At 41.5% G+C, this 25,471-nt stretch overlaps 1 protein-coding gene across 5 annotated transcripts in view; it reads left to right on the top strand.

The window, feature by feature from the left end:
• The window catches only part of Stat3 (signal transducer and activator of transcription 3), a 60,223-nt gene that overhangs the window by 32,208 nt on the left and 2,544 nt on the right, over nucleotides 1-25,471 (top strand). The window contains exons 2-23 of one of the 5 annotated variants that reach the window (XM_046446554.2): nucleotides 262-390; nucleotides 1,365-1,509; nucleotides 3,006-3,104; nucleotides 6,756-6,851; nucleotides 6,995-7,076; nucleotides 7,386-7,480; nucleotides 7,629-7,780; nucleotides 8,852-9,010; nucleotides 9,152-9,244; nucleotides 10,040-10,099; nucleotides 14,752-14,781; nucleotides 14,881-14,974; nucleotides 15,068-15,115; nucleotides 17,995-18,078; nucleotides 19,104-19,202; nucleotides 19,315-19,450; nucleotides 20,194-20,246; nucleotides 20,474-20,568; nucleotides 20,687-20,826; nucleotides 21,533-21,745; nucleotides 24,855-24,897; nucleotides 25,185-25,297. In XM_046446554.2, the coding sequence (XP_046302510.1) occupies nucleotides 263-390; nucleotides 1,365-1,509; nucleotides 3,006-3,104; nucleotides 6,756-6,851; nucleotides 6,995-7,076; nucleotides 7,386-7,480; nucleotides 7,629-7,780; nucleotides 8,852-9,010; nucleotides 9,152-9,244; nucleotides 10,040-10,099; nucleotides 14,752-14,781; nucleotides 14,881-14,974; nucleotides 15,068-15,115; nucleotides 17,995-18,078; nucleotides 19,104-19,202; nucleotides 19,315-19,450; nucleotides 20,194-20,246; nucleotides 20,474-20,568; nucleotides 20,687-20,826; nucleotides 21,533-21,745; nucleotides 24,855-24,897; nucleotides 25,185-25,297 (2,257 nt within the window). In that variant the 5' untranslated portion in view covers nucleotide 262. Of the gene's footprint in view, nucleotides 1-237; nucleotides 391-1,364; nucleotides 1,510-3,005; nucleotides 3,105-6,755; nucleotides 6,852-6,994; nucleotides 7,077-7,385; nucleotides 7,481-7,628; nucleotides 7,781-8,851; nucleotides 9,011-9,151; nucleotides 9,245-10,039; nucleotides 10,100-14,751; nucleotides 14,782-14,880; nucleotides 14,975-15,067; nucleotides 15,116-17,994; nucleotides 18,079-19,103; nucleotides 19,203-19,314; nucleotides 19,451-20,193; nucleotides 20,247-20,473; nucleotides 20,569-20,686; nucleotides 20,827-21,532; nucleotides 21,746-24,854; nucleotides 24,898-25,184; nucleotides 25,298-25,471 lie in introns of all 5 variants that reach the window. The other 4 variants (XM_046446557.2, XM_046446555.2, XM_046446556.2 and 1 more) reach the window with 4 other exon arrangements.

Genomic DNA, 25,471 nt, shown 5'->3' with positions numbered 1-25,471 from the left:
TTAACACACACACACACACACACACACACACACAGATGTGATGTTCCAGAGACAAAGATTGTGAATATGTATCTACTGTTCTAATGTTCTAAACTGGGAAAAATATGTAGGATTCTTCCCAATGCGTCTTTTATCCCCAGTCATAGACCTGATATCTGTGTTGGGTAGATGGGGTATTTTCAGATTATTTACATCCACTGGGGCTTGTGGTGACCATATGAACACTTTGGTTTACAGTTGGGACCCCCCTGATTTCAGCAGGATGGCCCAGTGGAATCAGCTTCAGCAGCTAGACACACGGTACCTGGAGCAGCTTCATCAGCTGTACAGCGACAGCTTCCCAATGGAGCTCCGGCAGTTTCTTGCACCTTGGATTGAGAGTCAAGACTGGTAAGTCCTGCTGGATGTGGTGGTGCACGCCTAGAATCCCAGCAGCTCAGGAGGCTGAGGCAGGAGGATCACAAGTTCAAAACCAGACTCAACAACTTAGCAAGGCGCTAAGCAACTCAGTGGGACCCTGTCTCTAAATAAAATACAAAAAAGGGCTGGGGATGCGACTTAAGTAGTAGTGCGCTTGCCTAGCCTACATAAGGCACTGGGTTTGATCCTCAGCCACCACATAAAAATAGAATAAAGATATTGTGTCAACCTAAAACTAAAAAATAAATATTAAAAAAAAACCCAAAAACTCAGACTGCTTGGTGGTAGATGTGTTGAAGATTCATTTGAATCTTATTTACTTGAGATCCAAAAGTATTCCTATACTCCAGTGATGTGGTAGAAATATTTTAATTTGAGAATTCCATTACAGATAGAAATTTGAGTCAGCACATATGATTCCCTTTAATTATAGGAAAGAGACACTGGGTAAGAGAAATAGATTCCATTTATATAGGAGATAATAACAACTAGTTTCTTTAACATGTTTAGGTCCATCTATTAATTTTGGTTTAACTCAGGCCTCTATTAATATGACCTAGTTTTTTCAGAATACATACCTGATTTGGTGAGGGGCCAAGATGTGATTCAGAGATGCTGGAGATAGGCCATTGCTTATTATACTAATAAGTGCTTATTTGTACTAATCATCTGACCACAGAGTTGATGAGAATTTAAAGCAAAACCACGTATCTGTCCAATTTGCTCAAATATTATATATATACTATGAGAGGGGCAATAATATGTGGAATAACTGTTAATAATCATGTAGTTGCTGAGCAAGGAAAATGGAAAATGATAACTAGGTTATAGCAGCAGGTTTGCCTTTTTTAATCTCTCCTCATGGTGATTTCTGAGTGTGTGAATGTGTGTGTGTGTGTGTGTGTAGGTATAGGTTTCAGAATTATTCTTATTGTGTTTCCCAGGGCATATGCTGCCAGCAAAGAATCTCATGCCACATTGGTGTTTCATAATCTCTTGGGTGAGATTGACCAGCAATACAGCCGCTTCCTACAAGAGTCCAATGTTCTCTATCAGCACAATCTGCGAAGAATCAAGCAGTTCCTTCAGGTGCGATGGGAAAATGTACAGAAGACGGTGGATCCGCAGAGTAGGGTGTTAGCTTCTTTCCTGGAAGAACTTCTTTCCTTATTTGGTTAAATAATGAGAACCTATCAAAGGAGAAAGAATTAGCCCTTTCTTAATTTTCTGCATGCTCACCCTTAAGCATCATTACCAGAAATTGACTTCTCATGTCACAGTTGAAGTAATAAAGTGATTGTTGTAATGTTAATCATATTATGTTAGCAGGCTAGTAACACCTACCCCTCACAAGAGGTTTGAGACAGGGTCTTGCAAAGTTGCTGAAGGTCTCACTAGATTGCCCAAGCTGGCCTCCAACTTGATATCCTCCTGTCTCAGCTGTCTGAGTCATTGAAATTATATGATATATGCCACTGCACCAGACAATTTTTTTTTTTAAAGTTGTCAGTGAACCTTTACTTTATTTATTTATATGCAGTGATGAGAATTGAACCCAATGCCTCACACATGCTAGGCAAGCACTCTACCACTGAGCCATCACCCCAGCCCCTACTGGGAAATTCTTACTTTTATTTATTTACTTTTTTGGGGTACCAGGGATTGAACTCAGGGCACTTGACCACTGAGCCACACCCCAGCCCTATTTTGTATTTTGTTTAGAGATAAGGTCTCACTGAGTTGCTTAGCACCTCATTGTTGCTGAGGCTGGCTTTGAACTCTCGATCCTCCCATCTCAGACTCCCCAGTAGCTGGGGTGCAGGCATGTGCCACGGTGCCCAGCAATTCTTATTTTAATTGTTAAAAGTTTGATCAGAGCCAGGTTCTGTGGCGTACACCTGTAATCCCAGCAGCTCGGGAGGTTGAGACAGGAGGATCATGAGTTCAAAGCCAGCCTTAGCAATGCAAGTCAGTGAGACCCTGTCTCCAAATAAAAAAATACAAAATAGGGTTGGAGATATGGCTCAGTGACTGAGTGCCCCTGAGTTCAAACCACGGTACCAAAAAAAAAAAAAAAAAAAGTTTGACTAGAAATTGGCTGGGCATGATGGCACACTCCTGTAATCCCAGCAGCTCTGGAGGTAAAGGATCGCAAGTTTGAGGCCAGCCTCAGCAATTTAGTAAGACTGTGTCTCAAAATAAGAAAAATAAGGGCTAGAGATTTGCTCGGTGGTAAAGTGCTCCTGGGTTCAGTCCCTAGTACAAAAAAAAAAAAAAGTTTGGCCAGAAATTTAATACTCCTAGATAAAATCAGGTACCTCCCTGTAAGACCAGGGTAACATACTGTCCAAAGACCCAGGCTCATATGCTGTCCGTCATCATTGTAACCACCTTTCTTCTTCTCTTTTTTTCCCCTGTCTTCCCCACTGATTTCTGCCAGGCTTTGAGGCCTTCAGCTGTTGTTTCATGTAGTATATATAAGGCTTTCCTCAGTTTATATAGAAATTAGTTGTAAGTTAACAAAATTCAGTCCATATCTCCAAAGTCTGCTGCAGCTTTTCATTGTCTTTCTCTCCTACATACAGAGTAGGTATCTTGAGAAGCCAATGGAGATCGCTCGAATAGTGGCCAGGTGCCTGTGGGAAGAGTCCCGCCTCCTCCAGACTGCAGCCACTGCAGCCCAGGTGAGACCCAGGAAGAAACAGCATCAGATTGGGAGAAACAGAAAATCAAACAACTGCACAAGCAATATTAACTATACTCGGAACAAAGGAAAAACATTTAAAATAGAGTGGCCATAAAAATACACTGAAAAATACATTAAAAGCGTTATACCACCCATACTGCCAAAAAAGCCAACGCCATGATTTTTTTTTTTTTTGTACTGGGATTTGAACCCCGGGGTGCTTAACCACTGAGCCACATCCCCAGTCTTTTTTATATTTTTGAAACAGGGTCTCACTAATGTGCTTAGGTCTTTGCGAAGTTGCTGAGGCTAGCCTCAAACTTATGATCCTCCTGCCTCAGCCTCCTGAGTGGCTGGGCCACCCTTCCAGGCATTTTTTTTTAATAGAACAATTTATTAAGGTGATAAAAGAAAGATCATCTAAGTCAACCTAGACTGTGGGGAAAGCATCACAGAAAGAGGAGGCTGTGTTTGAGCTGAGCCTTAAAACTAACTCAGACAGATGATGAGAGAGCACTGGGCTCAAAGAAGATCGTGTTCAAAGATGGAAACATAAACACATATGTTCTTGGGAGCAGGGTAGCAAGTTCAGTATCTGGCAGGGTGAGGGGACCTAAGTGACTCAGGGACCACATGAAAGTGTTTTTAATTAGTCACATCTAGTAACTGGGCTTTGGAAGAGCAGTTCATCTCAAAGGCCAAACTCCCTGAGTTTGAATCCTGCTGCTTTACCACTTACTGTGCATCTTAAGAAAACTACTTACTCTTCCTCTAAAGAGAACGACAGTGTGCCTACATCATAGAATTAAATTACTTCATACATGTAAAATGCTTGGAATAGTATCTGGCACAGAAGTGTGAAATAAGTGTTAACTGCCTTTTGCTGCTGCTGTTAATCATCATCACCAATATCACCACTACTATGAGAAACGGGAACCCACTAAAGAACTTTCACAGAAAACTGTTATACTCTGATGTGGGTGAAAGAGAAGCTAACACTGATAACACTCACTGTTCCATACCTGCAGCCTGAGAGGCTAAGAGGCACTTGCCTGTGTGTATTATGTATTATGAGAACCTTCATGTCTTCATCCTGTTCCCCAAGATAAAAAAACATTTTGGTTTAAGTCAATTTGAGCAGAGGCTCTAACTTTACCATGGGAGATAGGAAAGCAAAAGAATGTTCTTAGTCCTGTAGGACCCAGGGTCTGAAAACTGTCAAAGGCCCCAATCTAGCCTTTTCCCCACATCTCTAAGACACAGGGTCCTGCCAGGTTGCTCGGGCTGGTGCCAACTCCTGGGTTCAAGTAGTCTTCCTACCTCAGCCTCCCAAGTGGCTGTGATTGTAGGCATGTGCCGCTGCATATGGCTTATTTTTATAAAGGAAGTTTTTTGGAACCCAGCCACATTTATTCATTTATGAATTATTTGTGGCTGCTTTCATGCCACAGTAGCACAACTGAGTATTTGAAGCAGAGACTATGTGGCCCAGAAGGCAAAAAACATTCATCATCTGGCCCCAAGAGAAAACATTCACAGTCTGTGATAGAGAGCTATAAGTTGGATATTTGTGGCCTCAGTCCAGGCTTCACTCTTTTTTTCTCCATTTATATCATGTGGCACATTCTTAAATGCCCAGCATAGGTAAAAGCATAAAGAAATAGAAGAAAAGATACAATTTGCTGGGTGCAGTGGTGCACACCTCTGATACCAGCACCTCCAGAGGATGAGGCTGGATCGCAAGTTCAAAGCCAACCTCAGCCACTTACCAAGGCCCTAAGCAGCTTGTGATACCCCCATCTCAAAATTTTTTAAAAAGGGCTGGGGATGTGGCTCACTAGTTAAGTGTCCCTGGTTTCAGTCCCTGGTACCAAAAAAAAAAAAAAAAAGTAATCCCTGCTACTTAATGGGTTCTGAAGCTAGTTAGATCATGCACAAATACTCAAGGTGAGAAAAACACAGAAGAGGATGTGAGTCATTTTGTCCAAGGAAGTTGTAGAGGATTTCACAGGAGAGTGAACCTTTGAATTGAAAGTGAAGGTGAACAAGTTCACGGGTGCTTGGGCAGAGGTGCACACCAGGCTGAGTGGACAGTGTGCAGGAGGTGAAGTGTGGGAGCATACCGTATACAGAGAAGAATGGGTGGTTAGGGGTCACTGAGACATGGAGAGGGCAAGTTAAATTTATCAGATTGTTTGCAGTATCTTTGTGTTTTGGGTTCTGCTCCCTTTAAGAGCAGCACCAATTGAGAACTAGGACATGGGAGCCAAATGCAAATGAAAATAGCTATATTTCTGGTAGAACTAGATTGGAAAGCATGGCTTAAGCTGGTAACCACAGGGTCTTTCTAACACCTGTTGCCCGAGTTAGAACTTGGGGTGGAGAGATGGGGGTTACAAAGCTTAAGAGACCATGGACTGATACCTGCTGAATACAAAGAAGGAGACCTCTAGAAACCAAGACCTGCTCCTGCCCCAAGCAAGCTGAGGCAGGCAACAGTGAGAGAGGTAGGCAGAAGCTCCAGGACTGGGCTCTTTGACATGTCTCTGGACAGAGAAAGTCTTTCTCTCAATCTTACCAATCAAATGAGTCATTCCCACCCCTGGGAGAGTAACTAGGGGCAGGGGTTGCCCTCCCAAGATTTCTAAGAAGTTTGTATTATCTTTGCTTGGCTAGGCATGGGAAAGGGAGGGAGTTTTTAAACCGGCATGTTCAGACCTATTTTGGAGACTTCTGGTAGAAAGGTAGAGAACAGATTGGAAGTAAGAGAGTTTAGAAGCAAAGAGAACAGCAGTTGGGGCTTGAACTGAGCCCTTGATACTCAAGGTCGGTTTGAGAGATTGCAGGGAATGGACCAGGAGAGTTGATGAGTCAGTGTGAAATCAGGGAGAAATCAGATGCCTAAGGGTTTCTAGCTTGAACTCCTGGGTAGATAACATCTTTCCTGGACTCTCAAATCTGCCCCATTCATTGCCATCTCTGTCCTTGGGCCACTATCACACTATCTTGATCTCTGGCTTTTACATGGTCTTTTCTGTCCAAGATCTTTTATTACTGCTCTTTCACAAAACCTAGCAAATCCTAAAATGTTATGGACTAATTGATCTTTTCAAGGTACTAGCCTCTCCTTCTCCCCTGAGAGCACATCCGTTGATACGGAATTTCATCCTTAGGGCAGGATGGCGCTTTTATTCCACAGAAATGTTTGCACACCATGTTTCAGTAGATTGACATCTGCTATCATCAGGTATTCTGAATTTGTTTATTTTTGTAGTGCTGGAAATTGAACCCGGCATGCCAAGCATATAATCTACCACGGAGCTACACCCCAGCCTGTTCTGAAATTTCTTTACATCCTTACCCATGAACTGTTTGAGGGCAGGGACCATGTCTTAGTTCAACATGTGGACTCCTAGTTCAATCCAGAGTGGGTATATAGTATGATCTGTTGGTAAAAAGCCAGTGACACGGGTAAAACATGAGGGATTCCTTGGCACCCTGCCCACAGTTCCGCTGCCTCTGTTTCCTCTCCTCTCCTAGTGGCAGGGGATAGCAAGGAAGGGTAGTAGGGAGGGATGGAGGCCAGATGGGGGTGTTCCTTCCCCCATGTTCTGTGTGTTTATATGTGTGCTTACCCACTATTTGGCAGCAAGGGGGCCAGGCCAACCACCCCACAGCTGCTGTGGTGACGGAAAAGCAGCAGATGCTGGAGCAGCACCTTCAGGATGTTCGAAAGCGAGTACAGGTAAAGTAGGTCCTGGCTGAGAAGCTTGGATTGGGGCTATCGAGAGTGGGTCTTGCGTGCACATTTTCATTCTTCTCAGAATTTTTTTTTCCCAAGGAAACCTTTTTTAAATTTTACTTCTGTTTTTGATTTATTTTAAACAGGATCTAGAACAGAAAATGAAAGTGGTAGAGAATCTCCAGGATGACTTTGATTTCAACTATAAAACCCTCAAGAGTCAAGGAGGCAAGTGAATATTAGAGACGTTAAAATCTCCCATAGAAAGTGAGTTTAAAGACTTTTTTGTCTTAACTCTGTTAGACTTTATGGTGGGAGGTGAGGGACTCCTGCTGCTTAATGGTACCTCTTTTATTGTCTGTGTTTTGAGATGGGACTTGCTAAGTTGCTGAGTCTGGCCTTGAACTTGCAATCCTCCTACCTCAGTCTCCTGAATAGCTGGGACTGTAGGCGGGCACCACTGCACCTGGCTCCGAAGCCTTATTTTGAAGGCTGAGAGTATTCCCTCTGGTCAAGGGGTCTTTCCTTTGCCTACAGACATGCAGGATCTGAATGGAAACAACCAGTCTGTGACCAGGCAGAAGATGCAGCAGCTGGAGCAGATGCTCACAGCGCTGGACCAGATGCGGAGAGTAAGTGCCTTGGACAGCTTCCCTGGTGCCTTGCATGTCTTGTGGCAGAACTGGTTTCTAATAAGTTCCTTCTCTGGAACTGACTAAAGAATGTGGTTAGAGACAGTGTGGGGAAATGTTTTCTGACTTTGTTTTGGTTTCCAACCAGAGCATCGTGAGTGAACTGGCGGGGCTTTTGTCAGCAATGGAGTATGTGCAGAAAACACTTACTGACGAAGAGCTGGCTGACTGGAAGAGGCGGCAACAGATTGCTTGCATTGGAGGCCCTCCTAACATCTGCCTGGATCGTCTGGAAAACTGGTAACAGTTGGAAGAGAAACTTTTCTTTTCCTTTTAGAAACTGAATTGAATTATGGTCATAACCATAGGCCCACAAAGTTAGTACAATCTTTTTTTTGGTACTAGGAATTGAACCCAGCAGTACTTTACCACTGAGCTACTTCTCCAGTTCTTTTTATTTAAAAAAAATTAACTTTATTTTTGTATTTGTTATTTTTATGTGGTGCTGGGGATCCAACCCAGTGCCTCATGCCTGCTAGGCAAGCAGTCTATCACTGAGCCACAACCCTGGCCCCTTAATTTTTAAATTTTGAGTCAGTTTCTCTGTGTTATTTAGGGCCTCACTAAGTTGCTGAGGCTGACCTCAAAGTTGTGATCTACCTGCCCCAGCCTCCTGAGTTGCAGATATTACAGGTGTGCAACACCACAGGGCTCTCTGCTTATTTTTTCCTCTATGCATGTTATTAACATTTTGAAGCATAATATCTATTGAGAGTTGACATTGAAAGGGCTTGTGGGAATCATGCACATCGACCCCTTTCCTTCATGCACCAGACCTACCCTGGTGAAGAGGCTTGTCCAAACCTGCACAGGTAGTAAGCTTGGCTTAAATCCAAGTCTTCTGAGGCTATCTATTCCCCTTTAGTTCCCAGTTTCACATTTTAACATGGACAAGTTAGGATAATTAAAGTGAGTGCCAATCTTTACAGTTTATATCCACCGAATCGGAGTCTAATGCTTTCATGTTCCAGTGATAACTCCACCAGTGTCTCCTAATGCTGCAAGTTTTAACATTTCTTCCTTTATGTCCAATCCCATCTTTGAAATTTGAAATTTTAGGGACTATTAAAAAAAAAAAAAGCAAAATAAATTCCTTTTTCTTAATGTCACTGAACTATATTCTTAAAATGGTTAAAAATGGTCTATTTTATGCCATGTATGTTTTACCACAATAGAAGAAAATTCCCCTTTGTTATTTGAGGGGCTTTCTTAGTGGTATTTATACCTATGGTATGCCCCTCCCTTTCCCCTTCCCATTCCCACCTGTGTCTGTTTACCAGGTAACTGGAAACTTTCCTATTTTACTGGCAGGATCACCTCATTAGCAGAATCCCAACTTCAGACCCGCCAGCAAATCAAGAAACTGGAGGAGTTGCAGCAAAAAGTTTCCTACAAAGGGGACCCCATTGTACAGCACCGGCCAATGCTGGAGGAGAGAATCGTGGAGCTGTTCAGAAACTTAATGAAAAGGTAACTTAAAATCTTTGTCACCTTCTCTCATCCCCTGGCCCCAAAAAATGTCCTGAGGTGAGAGATTAACTGACTTCAGAGGATCAGAAAAAAGACTTGTCACCACAGTAGTATGTGACAAGCTGACCTTTTCCCTTTCAGTGCCTTTGTGGTTGAGCGGCAGCCCTGCATGCCCATGCATCCTGACCGGCCGTTAGTCATCAAGACTGGTGTCCAGTTCACCACTAAAGTCAGGTAGGCCATGGCATTTCTGCTTGGGTGGAAGTTTTGTTGAAGGATACCTTTAGAGTCAGAGTTGGTGTTTTGTTTTGTTTTGTCCTGACATGGGCTCTCACCGTATTGCCTGGGCTGGTCTCCACATCCTGGAGTCAAGTAGTTCTCCCACCTTGGCCTGGGTAGCTGGAACTGTAGGCACCAGCACTGCACCTACTTTCAGGGTTGTTTTTTTCAGGCCTCACAGGCAGTGCTGTTGTGAGTATGATATTTGCCAGCATGGTATGTGTGTGTGTGTTTGTAGTACTTGAGATTGAACCCAGGGGCATTCTCCAGTAAATTACATCCTCAGCCCTTTTTTATTTTTTATTTTAAGAAAGGATCTCACTAAGTTGCCTAGGCTGGCCTTGAACTTGTGATCCTCTTGCTTCAGCCTCCTGAGTCACTGGGATCACAGACATGAATCACCTTCATCTTGGTATTGAGTTATAAGTTTAATAGAAATAATACCAGCTACAGAGCATGTTCCTGTGATATTTTTCACTAAATGTTTTTTATTATCCTTTTGTGAAACTTCTATAACTTTGACCAAGTCCTTAGTTCTTAGGCTTTTTATCTATACCTTTTGGCCAAAGTGGGTAATGTTCAGCTTAAGATCAAAGATGGCCTTGCCTAGAGGATGAATTTGGGATTATGACTTCTTTACCTCTTAGAAATGAGGAATTATGAACTTTACATCATCTAAACTGGAGGTTTGAGGTGGGGGAGCATACTGACTTTTTTTAAGAAAGAATTATTATTATTATTTTTTAATAGGTTGCTGGTCAAATTCCCTGAGTTGAATTATCAGCTTAAGATTAAAGTGTGCATTGACAAGTAAGTATTCCTAAACATAGTTCTTTTTTAGAAAAAAAAAATTTGTAGATGTAGATGGACAACATGCCTTTATTTTATTTGTTTATTTTTTTATGAAGTACTAAGGATAGAACCCAGGGCCTCACACGAGCTAGGCAAGCACTCTGTTACTGAGCCCAGCCCTGGTCTTTTTTTTTTTTTTTCAAATGAGGAACAGAGAAGTGAGAACTTTGACAGATATAGTTTGATGGTAGAGACTATCTCTGTTCAGAAATCTTTGTTTTGTGAACAAATGTTTCCAGAAGCCTTGTAGTATATTCTTTTCATACCAGAACAATGCTGGTGGTATAGACTTGAGTTGGGATTGCTGCTGTGACCATTTGTCCCTCTTTTTCTTTATTTAGTATTTTATTTATAAATGTAATTTATACATATTATGCCAAATGGATAGTATATGAAAAGAATGGATTTTAAAAAATGTTCCTGGGCCTTGGGATATACTTCAGTGGTAGAGTTGCTGAGACTGGACTCTAACTTGTAATCCTGCTGCCTCAGCCTCCTGTCTCTGGGATTATAGGCATGAGCCACCCTAGAATGTAAAAGGCTCTGGGCTCAATTTCTAGCAACCTCTCCACCAAAAAAAAAAAAAAAAAATACCATAAAATGACAATATTTTTAAAATCTAAAATATACTTATCCTTTGAAGAGATTAGAAAAAAAGTATACTTGTTTTTATTAGGTAATATAATTATCAGGAAGTTTCATGAGAATAAACTGGAAAGTAATTATTAATGAAATCAAGGAAATTGACAAAGGTGTAGGTATAATAAATATGCAATAATGAATAACCTTGTTTTAGCTTTTTAATAGAAACATGATATCACAATAAACAACAGAAGTTAAAAATATATTATGATAAATTAACAGAAATATCTATGATCTATTTGAAGAAAACTGAAATTTTAGTGAGGAAATGATAGTTTCAAAAGTGATGAGATAGGGGCTTGGGATGTGGCTCAAGTGGTAGCGTGCTCGCTCGGCATGTGTGAGGCATTGGGTTCAATCCTCAGCACCACATAAAAAAAATAAAAAATAAAGATATTGTGTTCACCTAAAAAACTAAAAAATAAATATTTAAAAAAAAGTGATGAGATAAACCCAACTATATGTATAACTATAATACTCTAATTTTTTTTTAAAGTGAGAAAAGTCATATTCCTGATTTTACTATATAGATGTTGATTCTTCCTAGTTAATATAGGAACAACCAAAATATGAATAGGGTTCTTGAAAATCCATAATGTGTTTTTCTATTATCTTAGCTGAAAAAGATTTCTTTATCTTCTTACTGTAGCTGAAAAAGTAAACAAATTTATTTATGAAAAAGATAGCAATTTATTTTTTAAATAAAAAGATTTATAATTAGTATTAAACATAATACTTATTGTAAAGTTTACCATAATAATCATGTCTAAGTATACAATTCAGCTTTGTTAAGTATTTCACATTGTTGTGCAATAGGTCTTTAGAGCTTTTTCATCTTGCAAAACTGAAACTCCATACCAATTGAACAACTTCCCCTCATTTCCCCTTCCCTTTAGTTTCTGGCAACCACTATTCTATTTTTTTTTTTTAAGCCCTTTTTATTTTTTTGTTTTGAGATAGGGCCTTGCTGAGTTGCTGAGACTGGACTCTAACTTGTAATCCTGCTGCCTCAGCCTCCTGTCTCTGGGATTACAAGCATGAGCCACCATATCCACCTTAAATTTTTTTTTTAATTAAAAACACCTGGGAGAGGGAGTGGTATGAGAAGCTGCCCTCCTAGATATTAAAATGTGACACAAAGTTCCAGTTACTAATTTAGTGTGTTAACTAGGACAGAAATAAGTTGATTGATCATTGAAACAAAACCTGAAATCTAGAAATAGACCTCTAGTTTATATAGGGAATTAGTATGTTTAAAAATGAAATCTCACCTTAGTGAAGAGAAGATGGATTATTCAGCAGGTGGTTTTGGGGGATTTTGATATTAAGGATTCAGTTGGGAAGTTTAAATCTTATGTTTTAGTGAGGATTGAACTCAGGGACACTTGACCACTGAGCCACATCCCTATCTCTATTTTGTATTTATTTAGAGACAAGGTCTTACTGAGTTGCTTAGCACCTCACTGTTGTTGAGGCTGGCTTTGAACTTGCAATCCTCCTGCCTCAGCCTTCAGAGCCACTGGGATTACAGGCATACACCACTACACCTGGCTTAAATTTTACTTTTAACAGTCTGTATGAATAGATTCTAGCATATTTAGAATTTAATAAGGGTATCTTGAGAATATAGGTAAATAAATATGTAATGGGAAAATGGCACAACCCCTTTGGAAGAACATTTGGCAGTTTCCTAAAAAGTGAAACCTGCGTCTGCCATATGATGCAGTCCTTTCATTCCTAGGTATTAACCCAAGAAAAATGAAAGCAAATATACACAAGTGTCTATTAGCAGGTGAATGAATAACTGATTTGTACTGTATCCACAGAATATACTCACCAACAAAAGCAAAGCTTGACTGATAGCTGTAACCCATAAATAAATCTCAAGATAATTATGCTGAGTAGAAAGAAACCAGACCCCCCAAAAGAGATATACAAATATATATGTTCTAAAAATGTAAATGATCTATTGTGACAGAAGGCAGTGGTTGGCCAAGGGCGGAGTTGAATGTAGGTCTGGGAAATGGATTACAAATGGTCATAGGGAAACCTTGAGGGTGATTGATACATTCCTTGATTGCACTGATGGTTTTACAATGGGCATAGTGTGTATGTGTGTGTGTGTGTGTGTATATATATATATATGTGTGTGTGTGTGTGTGTATACACACATACATAAATTAACCTGATCAAATTGCACATTTTAGGGCCTGGGGTTGTGGCTCAGCGGTAGAGCGCTCACCTAGCATGGGCAAGGTGCTGGGTTTAATCCTCAGCACCACATAAAAAAAATAAGCAAATAAAATAAAGGTATTATGCCCAATTATAATTAGAAACATAAAAATTGCACATTTTTTACAGCAGAGTTTATTGGTTGCCAATTATACAACAAAATAATAATACAAAAAAGGAATATATATACATATCTATGCACGCACACACACACACACACATACATATATATACAGGTGCACACCTGTAATTCCAACAACTTAAGAGGATTGCAAGTTTGAGACCAGCCTAGGCAACTTAGCAAGACCTTGTCTCAAAAAATAAGAAAAGGGCTAGTGGGCTGGGGTTATGGCTCAGTGGTAGAGCACTCACCTAGCACATGCGAGGCCCTGGGTTTGATCCTCAGCACCACATAAAAATAAATAAACAAAATAAAGGTATTGTGTACAACTAAAAAATAAATTAAAAAAAAAAGAAAAAAGAAAAGGGCTAGGCATGTAGCTCCTTGGTAGAGTGACCCCAAATTCAATCCCCAGTACTGAAAATAAAAAATAAATGAATAAATACATATGCATAAGTTAGGCATGAGGGGGAACTTTCTGGTCATGCTAACTGTTATGTTTTAAAATGTGATATGTGGTGGCTGGAAATGTAGCTTAGTGATAGAACACTTATTTAGTGTGCTTGAGGTCCTGGGTTTAATTGTCAGGACTACAACAAATAAACAAAGAAATAAGATGTGGTGTATGGAAAGAAATCTTATGAATGGTTTAAAATTAATCAGTTTTCTCTTATAAACACACATAAAATGTACCATTTAACAGTGTCTATTATTAATTCTATATATGTAGATAAATATATAACAATAGAGAAGAACTGTTAAAATGGTTCCCAAATTTTAAAAAAACGGGGGTGGGGGGAGAAGACTAAGAAATGTGACTATATTAAAAATGATATATTCAGGCTGGGGTTGTGGCTTAGCAGAAGAGCGCTCAACTCGCACATGTGAGGCCCTGGGTTCGATCCTTAAGCACCACATAAAAATAAATAAATATTGTGTATAAGTATTGTGTCCAACTACAACTAAAACATCAGTATTTTAAAAAAATGATATATTCAACAACAGAGTTTTAAAATAGAGTGATCACACTGGAAGAATATTTCCAGCTGTCTCAAAGAAAGTGCTTGCTCTGAGTTGCAGGAAACAGCAGACCTTTACAGAAAATCCAGTGTGGCTTAAGTTAGGATATTTGCAACCCAGTATAACTGGAAATGCAGAGTTTGGGCAAGTTCCCAATGGCAGTAAGATCAATGACTCATAGAAGTCCTCAAGGATCCAAGATCTGTCTCTCTCCTCTGCCATTATTAACCATCTCTTGCCCTCCAAATTTCCCTTCTGGGTTGCTACATGGTTGCTTGCAGCAATTAAGGTCATGTGTTTTCTTGCTCATGTTCAGCTGAATCTTATAGAAAAATATAAGTCCAGCCTAGGATAGAATTATAAGTAGATCATGTCCTCACCTCTAGACTCTTGGTTTGTGGGCATGCTATGTTCTGATGAATGTAAAGACCAGGATTCCCCTGGAGTGTCTATTACTTAAGCATGTACAGGGATTTATGTTTCACATCTAAAATGTAACTAAATTAAAGAATTTCCCATCCATGTAAATAACACAGAGTAGGATCTTTGAAGAAATGCTGGTCTTCTCACCAATCTTAATCTGTGTTCTTAACAGAGACTCTGGGGACGTTGCAGCTCTCAGAGGGTAAGTTAAGCCTAGAAGCTTCCTTTTGTTTTGTTTAATCTAACATTATCCTCTGGCCACTCAGTCACCCTTGTGGTTGGTTTTTCTCCTGTGATTCAGATCCCGGAAGTTTAACATTCTGGGCACAAACACAAAAGTGATGAACATGGAAGAATCCAACAATGGCAGCCTCTCTGCCGAATTCAAGCACTTGGTATGTCAGAGGAGCCTGAACCCCTCTTCACATAGAGCCTCTGGCCAAGTGAAGGGCTGGGACAGCCTCATGTGACTTTTTCTTTTTTTACAGACCCTCAGGGAGCAAAGATGTGGAAATGGGGGCCGCGCCAATTGTGATGTAAGTTGTTGGGTATGAAAGCCAATGAGGGGGGGTTCTTTTGAGGGAGAGAAAGACAGAAAGTCCTCTTATTGCCCAGAATTAGAGGCTTTAAGCTGTTACTTCAGAAAAGTCACTGTGGGCCACCCTGAGGTGTTCAGAAGGCCCGTATGCAGTGGAGTTCTCTGGCTTGGAGCATTTCTCCACGTGTCTGGGGAGTTAGCTCCTCATTTAGGAGAAGTGGAAAGTCCCCTGCTGAGTTGCTATCCACACCCACTTGGTAGGAGGGACACTTTCCACCTTGCTTGGGGCTTTCCAAATTCCCTTCCATCTTTTGCCAGCTGGCTCCATTTTTACTGACCTATTTTTCCGAATGAGATGGAATAAAGGGTATAAATGTAACAAATCCGAGTTAAAGTTTTTAAGAACAAAACTGGGGCTGGGGCTGTAGCTCATTGGTGGAGCACTTGCCTAGCGTGTATGAGGCCCTGGGTTTGATCCCTAGCAGTCAAAAAAGAAAAAGAAAAAGCAAGATGTAAAATAATTTGCGTAGTGCATTTTTTAAAAATACACTGGCCAGGTGCGGTGGTACACGCCTGTAATCCCAACAGCTTGGGAGACTGAGGCAGGAGGATGGCAAGTTCATAGCCAGCCTTAGCAAAAGCTAGATGCTAAACTCAGTGAAATCCTGTCTCTAAATAAAATACAAAATAGGGCTGGGGATGTGGCTCAATGGTAGAGAGCCCCTGAGTTCAATCCCCAGTACCAAAAAAAAAAAAAAAAAATGCACTACACTGTTTTACATGTATTCACATATGTTTAAAACTTCTGAAGCCAGACATGGTTGCCCATGTATATAGCTCCAGCTACTTAGGAGGCCAAAGAGGATTTATTGCTTCAGTCCAGGAGTATAGACAACCCTGGGCAACTTAAGGAGCCTGTTTCAAAGTAAAACTTCTGGAGAAATATATACCCACAGAGCTTATATATTAGTGATGATGTTAATAGACAAGGCTATTTTATATTGTCTGTTATATTTGCATATTAAACTGAATATACTACCTCCATAATCAGAAAAAGGAGTATTTTAAAAATAAATTCAAAGGACTGGGGATGTTGCTCAGGGATAAAGCATATATTTAGCAAACTTGAAGACCTAGCACCAAAAAGAAAAAAAAAATTGTAATTCTATTTCTGAGAATTCATTTGTAACTCTTGTTAAAAATAAGATTGCTGATGGGGCTGGGGTTGTGGCTCAGTGGCAGAGCATTTGCCTAGCACATGCAAGGCCCTGGGTTGGATCCTCAGCACTACCAAAAATAAATAAATAAAGATATTGTGTTCAACTAAAAACTAAATATTTAAAAATAAATAAATAAATTAGGTACTGCTGGGTGTTGTGGCACACGCTTGTAGTCCCAGCAATTTGGGAGACTGAGGCAAGAGGATGATAAGTTTGAGGCCAGCCTCAGCAACTTAGTGATACCCTGTCTAAAAGTGAAAGATAAAAAAGACTTGGGATATAGCTCAGTGGCAGAGTGCCCTTGGGTTCAATCTCCAGTACCAAAGACAAAAACAAACAAACAAAAAAGTAAGGTTGCTGTTCTGCTGGTGGGAATAAATATTGTTAGTCACTTTTGAAAATATTTTGCCATTATAATAAAGGAACATAGCTGGGCATATGCACCTAAAGTGTCAGCTCTTCAATAGCTTGGGACAGGAAGATCACTTGAACCCTGGAGTTTGAGGCCGACCCAGGTAACAGTGAGATTCTGACTCTTACGAAACAAAACAAAAAAACTATACCCAATAAACAAGCAGAGGTATTCGCAGGATTCAACAATAGAGAAATCTTTGCATTAGACTAACAGGAGACATTTACAAAATATCAGTGCTACTTCATTTTAATTTAGAACTTAAAATTAGAGAAGTACTCATTAACATTATAATGGAAAACTGAGTTGTGGTGTAGTCCTATAATGGAACACTATGTAACTGTGAAAAAGAATAAATTGCAGGTGCCCACACAAATTTCACATTGAGTGAAAAGTGAGCCACAAAAGAATACAGAGTGGGATTCCATCTGTCTGAAGTATACAATCATCTCAAACTAAACAATATACGGATTGTTTAGAGAAATAAATAAACTGTAAAGAAAAGCTAGGAAATGATAAATCCAAAAATAAAATGGCAGTTATTTCTATAGAAAGATGGAAAGAAATGGAGTAGAGGAAAAACATCTGCAGAATTTCAGTGGTAATGGTCTTTTAAACTGGGTGGTAGGGCTTGGGGTGTAGTTCATGTAGTTCAGGGGTAGAGGAGGCATGAGGCCCTGGGTTTGATCTCCAGCACAACAGCAGCAACAACAACAGAAGAAGAGAAGAAAGAAAATCCAGTCAGCAAACTGGGTGGCAGATTCACAGATGTTCTTTTTTTAAGTAGGGATTGAGCCTACAGCATTCTACCACTTTGCTCCATCTCCATTTCTTTTTAGTTTTTATTTTGCCTTTTCCTAAGTTGTACAAGCCTGGCTTTGAACTTGTGATCCTTCTGTCTCAGCCTTTTGAGCACTGGGATGACAGGCATCTGCCACCACTCGTGGCAGGAGTGTTCATTGTTTTGTTGTTTTTTATGCCTTACACCTTTATAAGTAATCTGTAGGATTTGTGTGATAGTATAATAAAAACCAAGTGAAAGATCAGGTTGAAAGTCAGCATCGGAGGGTCCACATATTAAAGAGAGCATGTGCTCAGTGAGTATCCTTGGCAATGTGTCTGTGACCGTCCTATGGCTCACCCTTCTTCGCATAGTAAGGCTGTGGAGTGTCACTTTCTAAGACTGTGGCTGTTGGTAACAAATTCCCTTCTCTCTGAAGAGGAGTGTCTTTCTTGCTATTGTAGGCCTCCCTGATTGTGACCGAGGAGCTGCACCTGATCACCTTTGAGACTGAGGTGTATCACCAAGGCCTCAAGATCGACCTAGAGGTAAATTCTGCAGAATCGGGGTGGCCTTACATGCAGGGGTGACTCAGGACAAGAAGGTCTAGTGAGATTTTATTACTAGAGAAGGTGGAATGATCACAGTTTCCTAAGTATAATATTTATTTATTAGTTTTTTTCCTGAAAAAGATTCTTGGTGTCCCATCCAAGAATAAAATTTGCTTGAATGCTTAGAAAACGTGTGAACACTTGACTTTTGGCAGACTTGATATGAGAAACTGTATTTAGAAAATGATTAGGATCAACTGTATAAAGTTTGGGCAAAATCCTTAGCAGCCATTTTTTTTTTTTTTTTTTAAGTTGCAGTTGGACACAATATCTTTATTTTATCTATTTATTTTTCTGTGGTGCTGAAGATCGAACCCAGGGCCTTGCACGTCCTAGGCAAGTGCTGTACCGCCAATCCCAGCCCCAGCAGCCAGTTTTGAGTATGCAGAAAATCATGGCATTTGCATTCTTGTGCATGCCTTCTTGATCTTTAAATTGAATTAGACTAGGAAAAGCAGGAATCCTAGGCTTTGATTTCTGAGTCTGTTGTGTTTCATGAGAAAATGCAGATTCTTGGGATTTTGGAGAATGTCTTTTCCAAGTCTTATAAATGGGGAATCTGGGGCTGGGGTTGTAGCTCAGTGGTGGTGTGCTTGCCACTGGCTTTGATCCTCAGCACCACAGAAAAATAAATAAATAAAATGAAACCATGAGTCAAAATGCATCTTTCCTCCTTAAAAAAAAAAAAAAATGGGGAGGGTGGGATCTGGGGGCTTGAGTCAGGCTTTGAGCTGTCAGATTGTACAAGTTACTGGTACAGACACAGCCAAGCCCCGGCCTGTGTTTGGCATGCTTTCCCTCTGGGCCTTGCGCTGACTCAGTGAGAGTCCTTGTCCTCCTCCTTGCCCAGAATCATTAGCAGGTGTGCTTTTTTTTTTTACTCCAAACCTGCGCAATATGGAGATTTTGGAAGCTGTGAAAACTCCTCTGCCTCCCTAATTCATCCCTCACACACTCCACAGACCCACTCCTTGCCAGTTGTGGTGATCTCCAACATCTGTCAGATGCCAAATGCCTGGGCCTCAATCCTGTGGTATAATATGCTGACCAACAACCCGAAGGTTAGTGTCCCAACCTCTTGGAAACCACGTTCTCTTGTAACTTCTTGGTACCTGAGGCAGGTCATTAGCACTACCCTCTCATCTGAATGAGCAAATGTATTATTTTCAATAGAACGTGAATTTTTTCACCAAGCCCCCAATTGGAACCTGGGATCAAGTGGCTGAGGTGCTGAGCTGGCAGTTCTCCTCCACCACCAAGCGAGGCCTGAGCATCGAGCAGCTGACCACGCTGGCAGAGAAACTCTTAGGTCTACATCTTGCCTATTTACCCCGCTGCCCTCCTCAGACCAGGAATCTGGCCTGGGGGCTTGAACAAGGCACCCTGCTGGTGCCAGGTTGGGAAGTCAGGGCACTGAGCAAGTTTGCATCCTGGTGACCATTTTTTTATGAGGTGGGAGGTAGATTTCTTTTCTCTTGGTTGCTGTCTTCTTCGCCCTTCCAGGGCAGTACTCTGTCTGACCTTAGAAGATACTTTAAGTGTGTGTTAGAGGATGGAACTAAAGGCTTGACATTTCCCATCCATTTCTTCAATAAACTTAGACTAGGTTTTAAGTTTTCTCCCCTCAAAAAAAAAAAACTTAAGTAGAATACTTTTTGTGTTATCTAGACACAAAGTTAAAAGTAGCTTTGTCCTGTGCTGCTACAAAATGCAACCATCTAATCCTAGCTGTGAGCTGGTTAGTGTGTGCCTGGTCCCCACCACAGCAGGCTAGGAAAAGCAGGGGGGCTTGATCCTTACCCACCCTCTGCTGGGCTAAAGGGCAACTCGGGTGTGGGAATCAGGTGACAGGTATGGGCATATGTGTTTGCATGTGTTTTTGTGCAAACATGTACGGAGGCATGCACACACAATGGCTACCTTCACACACGTGAAAGCCAGTGGTTCCTGGCCCATTGTGGGGCTAGGAACTTTCTGTTTTTAAGAAATAAGATCTTGAACAAAGCTGAAACTTTTCTACTTGGTTTTTTTTTTTTTTTTCTTTTTCTTTAGGACCTGGTGTGAACTATTCAGGGTGTCAGATCACATGGGCTAAATTTTGCAAAGTAAGTGATCTTGTTAAATTCTTGTGGTCACCTCTTGGGAGTGGAGTGCTCATCTGGGAGGTAGTTGTAGAGGACGCGAAGCCTAGAGATCTGAACTCTTACTCCAGCAGCCAGTGGGACCTCCTGGAGGGTAAATGGGCTGGAAGGATTTTGGAGGTATACTGTGTTCCAAGAGGGAAAAGGCTGGATGGTGGTGGACTTAGCTTTCCTATTATTCTTTTCCCTAGGAAAACATGGCTGGCAAGGGCTTCTCCTTCTGGGTCTGGCTAGACAATATCATTGACCTTGTGAAGAAGTACATCTTGGCCCTTTGGAATGAAGGGTAGGTTGAAACTCCTGCCTGGAAGAGGGCACCGTGCGAACATGTCACGCGTGCTCTCTCAGTAAGCCAGTGGCTGGGGATGCCCTCTAACAATGTGGTTGCCCCTCTTTGGCTCCAGGTACATAATGGGCTTCATCAGTAAGGAGCGGGAGCGGGCCATCCTGAGCACCAAGCCCCCAGGTACCTTCCTGCTGAGATTCAGTGAAAGCAGCAAAGAAGGAGGAGTCACTTTCACTTGGGTGGAAAAGGACATCAGTGGTAAGCCTGGCTCTGCTTACCCCACCCCTGGCTCTTGCTCTGCTGTCACCACTTGGCTGCTACTAGAAACAAGCACCGACTGCCCCCTAGAGGTCGTAGTTGGCCTCAAACTTGCCTCTCCTGATCAGGCTTGTATACAGTTGAGTAACTTCTCTTCAGATTCTCCCAGCGGAAGAATTGCTTTGTCAGGTTGCTTGCTCCAGTGGCTGATATTTGTTGATTTAATTTGAGATTTAAATTTTATTCTTTATCCCATCTCCTTTCTTCCCTAACTTATTAATATATCTTATGCCTGGGAACCAACTAAATAGCCTCTCAAAGTCAGCCTAAGCCAAGCATGGTGGTACATGCCTGTGACCTGAGCTACTCAGGAGGATCAAAAATTTGATGTCAGCCTTAGCAACTTAGTGAGACCCTGTCTAAAAATTAAAAAAAAAAAATTTTTTTTTTTTTTTTTAAAAAAGGGCTGGGGATGTAGCTCAGTGGTAAAGCACCCCTGGATTTACTTCCCAGTACCACAAAAGAAAAAAGGAGAGTTGGGGGAGAGTCAATCTCAACATTTTCACAATGCCCAGCAACTGGATGGCTATTCAGGGTATCAAACTCTGGGCTGGCATAACTCTTCATTCAGAAAAGATAAACAAGCCATTTTCTCTGAGATTACTGGCTATGGGTTTCATTATCTTTCCTTCCCAAATCCCATTAGGAAAGACCCAGATCCAGTCAGTGGAACCATATACCAAGCAGCAACTGAATAATATGTCATTTGCTGAAATCATCATGGGCTATAAAATCATGGACGCTACCAATATCCTGGTGTCTCCACTGGTCTATCTCTACCCTGACATTCCTAAGGAGGAGGCATTTGGAAAGTATTGTCGGCCAGAAAGCCAGGAGCATCCTGAAGCTGACCCAGGTAGTTGTTGATTTTCCACATTTATGGCATTTACCTCTTGGGGGAAGTTGGAAACTACAAGATTCTTAGAGGATAGACAGGCAAATGTCCAAATAACTGTTATCTAGTAGATATCAGAAGATTTGAGACTCTGCCTTGGGTCTGGTGTGCTTTCTTTTATTATCACTAAATGCATGGCCACTGTCAGGTGAGCTGAAGGAGGGCTTGCTGGAGGAGATGGTCCTTAGTAGCATCGCAGCCTGGTTTGCGGCAGAGTGGGGAGTGTCAAGTTTGTAGGGGAGAGGGGTGTGAAATTGGTATTTAGAATGTACAGCTATTAAAAATAAGAAATTTTTCAATGTGCATGAGCGTATGTATTATAAAAGTTAAATATAAGTTAGTTTACGTTAAGCCTCTAGTCTCTGGGGCTGTCCCAAGCATAGAGGAGGTAGAGTCCTCTGGTCTGTTCCCATTCAGTGCTTGCTGCTTTGACTCTCTAGTCTCTGTCCACATGCTGATGAGGAGCCTCTATTTGCCAAATCTTTGCATTTATGTATTTGGTGCTAGGAATCGAACCCAGGGCCTCACACTTGCTCAACAAGTGCTCTACCACTGAGCTACACCCCCTGCCCTTTATTTAATGTTTTGTAATTGTAGAACCAACAGTGGGCTCTTTAAAGTAATCCTTTGGAGATTTGACTTCCTTATCCCAGTTGCTTTTCAAAAAACTGTTCTTGTTGGGCTGGGGTTGTGGCTCAGTGGTAGAGCACTTGCCTATCATGTGTGAGGCACCGGGTTCAATTCTTAGCACCGCATACAAATAAATAAAATACAGGTCCATCAACAACTAAAAAAATGTATTTAAAAAACAAAAACCAAAAAACTGTTCTTGTCCAGTTAGCACACACGCACAAACCCACTGGTTGCCCTCCTGCCCTTTTACAGGAATTCCCTCCAAGGATTTTTCAGGGTGGGGGGAAATGAGACTTGGAAGAGGGAATTTGAGCTCGTTGACAGTTGACTTTCCTTTTCCCTTTGTTCTGGTATTGAGTTCAGTTCATAGTGTGGAAGAGTTTAGCTTTCACTTCCTGTCTACCGCTTATCTCTCTTTCCACCTTGTGTTTCAGTTAGGAGATCTGTTTATCAGCCTTTCTCACACTACTCTTTGTTCTTTCTGCACAGGACATTGAGGTTTAAGTGCTGGTCCTTTGGACTAATTTTGCTTTCAAGATCCCAGCTCCCAGTCTGAGGCTGCATCCTCCATCTCCATCCATCCCATGGGCGAGAGGCACATCCTTTCCTGCCAGGAGACATTCCTTGGGGGCCAGGCACTGATCACAATAAAGAAACTAACTACCTAACATGTGCCTGCCTTGTGAGTGAGCATAGGAGCTTGGCAAGAGTGTGGCGAGGGAATAGGAACTTTCAAATGAGACTCTCAGGGAGATGAACCTGTGACCATTTCTTCTCTTTTTCCATCTTGAGAGCATTATGGTATGAAGTTTCTCAGAGATAGATCCTCTTTCCAGGACTCTTCCCTCCTCCTTACTTTTCCACCAGAATCCCACACAGTATCTTCTTTTGGCCTGAAGGAAGGATTCTGAGCCACTTATAAATTAGATAAGTACATTCACAACCTTGTATGGTGCCACATGTAAATCAGCTTTTTCTTCTTTATTGGGCATTAGTTCTTGGCTTCCACAGTTCCCTCTTAGGGTAAAGCTATTTTTCTCAGCTCCCTTGATCACTGGAGAATGAAATCCTTTTCTCTCTAGGATGTCAGCTCCTCTCGGGTCTGGACCAAAAGAGTTGAATTTATGACACCAGAACCCTGCCTCCACAGTTTCTTTGGATTCTGTACTGATTTTAATCTGTTTCTTGGTCAAAAAGTAAACTTGGCTAGCTACCTACAGGCTGCCCCTCGGTGCCCTCTCAGACTCTCATCATGCATCTGATCCCTCAGTTTCTCTGTTCATCCCCCCGTGTGTCTGTCTGTGCTTTTCTTGACCCAAACACCTTGCCTCCTATGTAGTTTGTTCACCTGGATCCTCAAGGTCCTGGACTTCTGCCAGGGTTCTCAAGGCTCCTGGACTTCTTAGTGCAAGCATTCAGTATCCAAAATTCATTGATTCTAATTGTCACATTTCTAACAATAGAATCAGAATTACAAATGACTGGGATTATAGATGATCAGAACCTCTTTCTTCCTCTACTTGAGAAAGTGTCTCGCCCCAGGACTCTTAGCTGTTGAAGATGTCCCTGGACTCTCTGGTCTCCTGACTTCTAGTTGGATCAGTTGTACTGCACCACATGACATCTCCCCTGTGTATACAGGCTGCCTTTTTTGGATGTATTTATCCAACTGATTACCAATATCCTCCTAGAAAAGTGTGCGAGAAGCCAGGTTTGGTGGCACACGCCTATAATCCCAACAACTCAGGGGACTGAGGCAGGACAGTGGCAGACTCAACAGTTTAACAAGGCCCTCAACAACTTCTCAAGATCTTGTCTCAAAAAATAAAAAGAACTGGGGATGTAGCTCAGTGGCAGAGCTACATTTCCTGGGGTTCAATCCCCAGGAAAGAAAGAAAGAGAAAGAGAGAAAGAAAGGTGTGATAGAGGCAGATTATAGTGCTTGTAGGAATAGAAATAAAACCCTCAGCTTGGGAAGCCATTGTTTTTGTGTTCTCTTAAAGACTGGGTCATGTTGGTATCTGGGTGGAACACTATGCCAAGTCTATATAGAGTTGGTTCCTATAGGCAGAGAAATTATCTAAGAGATATGACCAGGCAAGAGGAGAGTCTTCAGACCACATGGAGACAGTTGAATGTTTATATAATCCAAGGAAAAACTGAACACAAGGTTGCCATTAGTCTAGGCTCAGGTGAGACAAGGTACACCACAGTCTCTGCAGCTCGGCAAAGCCTTGTATGAAGAATTGAACTTCAGACTGCAAATGCCTGAGACATCAAATAGTACGTGATGAGGAAGGGCAACCCCTGTGGTCAGATGGAGGTTTTCAGACAATCTGTATAAGGATGGAGTTTCACGTTTGCATCAATGAGGCCAACAGCTTCCTTCAGTCCTGTATACATAGGTCACCATCAGTAAGTCCAGTTTTCTTTTTCTCAGGTGCTGCCCCATACTTGAAGACCAAGTTTATCTGTGTGACACCGTAAGTGGCTTCCTTTCCCAAATGTTGCATTCATTTCTGATGTCCTCAGTTATCCCCCAAGAATAGGGAGGACACCGGGTGAGAGTATCCCGTGAAGGGTTGGAAGCTCCTGGGCTGTGTTTAGCACTCAGAGTGACCTTGTGTGTTTAAAAAGCTTGAGCTTTTATTTTTCTGTTGGAGACCAGAGTTTGATGGCTTGTGTGTGTGTGTTTTGTTCTTTTTTTTTTTCCTCCATTGTGTCTTGTCAACCCGGCCCTTTCCCCTCCTGCGCTCCCCATTTCCTACAGAACGACCTGCAGCAATACCATTGACCTGCCGATGTCCCCCCGCACTTTAGATTCATTGATGCAGTTTGGAAATAATGGTGAAGGTGCTGAGCCCTCAGCAGGAGGGCAGTTTGGTGAGTATTAGGTGCTCAGACTTTGTCCCTGTGAGGCATGTCAGCCCACTTTCCGTGATCTTGATGTGTACAGAGCCTGTCACCACATTGGTAGGAGGAGGTTCTAGAGCTCTCCAGCAGAAACAGAATGTACACCATGAATATAAATATAATTTTTCTAGTAGCCCTATTGAA

This window comes from Marmota monax, unplaced genomic scaffold, assembly GCF_021218885.2.
Source record: "Marmota monax isolate L192 unplaced genomic scaffold, Marmota_monax_Labrador192_F-V1.1 WCK01_AAM20220418_F8-fsc00346, whole genome shotgun sequence".
NCBI classification, from domain to species: domain Eukaryota; kingdom Metazoa; phylum Chordata; class Mammalia; order Rodentia; family Sciuridae; genus Marmota; species Marmota monax.
The sequence above is the reverse complement of the archived record's forward strand: the minus strand, read 5'-3'. Positions and strand labels throughout refer to the sequence as shown.